At 32.0% G+C, this 2,712-nt stretch overlaps 1 protein-coding gene across 1 annotated transcript; it reads left to right on the top strand.

Annotated features, from left to right (window-relative positions):
- The first annotated feature begins 1,150 nt into the window (after nt 1-1,150).
- On the top strand, nt 1,151-1,588 carry LOC113871708 (ethylene-responsive transcription factor ERF098-like). The gene has a single exon (XM_027508806.1). The coding sequence runs from the start codon at nt 1,151-1,153 to the stop codon at nt 1,586-1,588; it is 438 nt and encodes a 145-aa protein (XP_027364607.1).
- Nucleotides 1,589-2,712: the final 1,124 nt, after the last annotated feature.

Below are 2,712 nucleotides of genomic sequence, written 5' to 3'. Positions count from 1 at the left end.
CTTTTAATTTGTCCCTGCTACTATTTTTTTCCCTCTTATAAAGTAAGATATTAGCCAAAATATTTAGATTCATCATGGTATACTATCTTCAGCCAAAAACACAATATAAGAATGGATAGATTAATTGTTATTTGATAACTTATTAATGAGTAGAACTAATTAATAAATATATAATTTTTTACGTGATTTATTTTAACTGTGACTTCAGTTTTGTGATCTTATAATTTTATTATTTAGATTTTGATTCTTGTAGTGTATCACAAATTGGTCCAAATGGTTGTTCGACATTGCAAGACACATGTTTTAACATATTATTAGTAATATTTGAGACAAAATTAAAATTCTTAAAATTAAGGAGATAAAAAATTAAACATTTAAAATATAGGGATATAATTCAAAATCGAAATAAATTATGAAAATAAGAATGTATGTAAACCTAAACATGTGAATGTGAGTAATATATATAACTACGAATAGTTATCTTGTTAATGATTAATCCATCACACTTAAAATATTGAAGTACCGTCATTAGAATACCAAAGTAGGCAACCATTGATACGTGCGCCTTCGACTTGGCTCTATAAACAAGTGTATATATATATATAATACTTTTAGCATATCGTTTGTATAGTTTGTGGAGTCTCGTCAATCTGTGGGAGCATAAAGTTGTCTCCACCCCAATCAGATACACCTTCACTTAAAGTGCTGTGAATAAAAACAGAAATCGGGTGTTGCTAATGGATCGAACTATACATGTACAGTGTCAGAAAATCTATGATTCTCGCTCGTCGTGTGAAAATGTGTTAAAAAATTTTCTTAGTTGCCAATTGATGGGAAAGTTTTTTACCCTCCCTACATACAGTATGTTCGCGGCAAAACATAGACATAGTCGAAGAATCGAATTTATACACTTCTATATCAATTAATAAAGAACCTTCTGGGAAACAAATCTTGGTCAATGTACGTTCCTAGATTGAGATAGAGAATAAATCATTATTTTCCTTAGACGTGACTCATCTTCACACACCGACTATTTATATAAGCATATGTAGGCAATCACAAAACTCACCGTACAAAATTAGGAGACATAACAATTAAGGGTAGGTCAAAAATTGAAAAGCTAATTAGCACACTCAAGAAGAAGAAGAGCATGGAGGATCACCAAAGGGGAAAGCAAGGCAAAGAGGAGAAGGGAAGGGAAGAAGTGCGCTACCGTGGCGTTCGGCGGAGGCCGTGGGGGAAGTACGCGGCGGAGATAAGAGATCCATCAAAGCAAGGGACAAGGGTGTGGTTAGGGACATTTGATACTGCTGAAGAAGCTGCTAGAGCTTATGATCGTGCAGCGTTTAACTTGAGGGGTCATCTTGCAATTCTCAATTTTCCTAATGAGTACTATTCTCAAATAAGGGGTTCTCCACCATATCCACCTCATTTGGCATCACCCTCTTCCTCTTCTCATGCAAGTGGTAGCAGTTCTTCCTGTGCACAACAAAGGCATGTTTTCGAGTTCGAGTGTTTGGACGATAAGGTGTTGGAGGATCTTCTTGATCAGTCTGAGGAGCACAAGAAGAAAAGGAAGGGAGATTGAGTATTACTGATCAACCATTTCTCTTACATAATTCCCCTCTCTTTCTTTTCCCTTTCTTTCTCCTATATATATATATATATATATATATGATCTAAAAACAAACATATCCTTCGAAATCCATGTCTGTCGAAGTTACTGTCTATGAATTAATGAAAGCAGTTATAATAAACTCTAATTATACTAACGCTTGAGTTCAGCTTGATCATGGGATACTTCCGATTTTGGCCATATTCTGTGTGTGCCTGTCTGTACTCTAACGATTGTATGGTTAATTTGAATATAAATCAAGCATATGGTTGGAAAATATTTTGTTAACACCAAAAATAGGGCAACAAGAAATATTTGATTAATGGCTGTATTTTTAATATATGTATATAAAAACTATTTATAAGTAAATAACACATAAAAATATAGTATCACATGTATCGATTTTTTATATTCAAATAATTAAATTGTATATGATATTATATATGAAAGAACTTGCACTAACTAAAATTTCGTACGCTAAGGAATTGCATCAAGTATGGAGTTCAGATGAAAAAGAAGAGTGATCCAAGGGGAAGAAAGTTAAGGAAAAAAAAAAGAACAAATAAAGAAGAAAATTGTCATACTGATGTACACGTTGAGGGAAAATGGAAGATGCTTCCTTTCAGAAACATCAACTACTAAACTGAAAATACGTTATTTTTAAAAATACAAAAATATATCTGAAAAGTGTCGCAAATTGTTCATCAATAATTTGTTTATGGCACGCAGGTTTCCAATTAAATCTAAACTATATCGTGCTAGACCCAGCTGTGTTAATTATTATAGCAACTTTATATAGGAATACAGATCTTAAATATATACGTTCATTCAGGTATATGTATGCGGAAACAAGACAAGGAATCAAACTACCATACATGTAGAAAAGACTCAGATAAAGTTTTGGTATCATGCAAATACCTCGACATTTAATCTTAACTCTTGGAAAATATTTTATATAATTAAAGTTAATCTTTTTAAAAGTGAATAATTTTAATTCTTATCATAAAGTAATTTTCATTAATTGTCAATTGTTTAATTGACGAGCAACAATAAATTCAACACTGTAATGTATATCAAAGTTATTGTGGTAATTTTTG

This window comes from Abrus precatorius, unplaced genomic scaffold (genome assembly GCF_003935025.1).
Source record: "Abrus precatorius isolate BTA unplaced genomic scaffold, Abrus_2018 Scaffold7, whole genome shotgun sequence".
In the NCBI taxonomy this organism is placed as follows: Eukaryota; Viridiplantae; Streptophyta; class Magnoliopsida; order Fabales; family Fabaceae; genus Abrus; species Abrus precatorius.
The sequence above is the reverse complement of the archived record's forward strand: the minus strand, read 5'-3'. Positions and strand labels throughout refer to the sequence as shown.

What these genes read in the sequence shown, in the direction of transcription:
- LOC113871708 (XM_027508806.1), top strand. Translation starts at nt 1,151, where the DNA reads ATGGAGGATCACCAAAGGGGAAAGCAAGGCAAAGAGGAGAAGGGAAGG.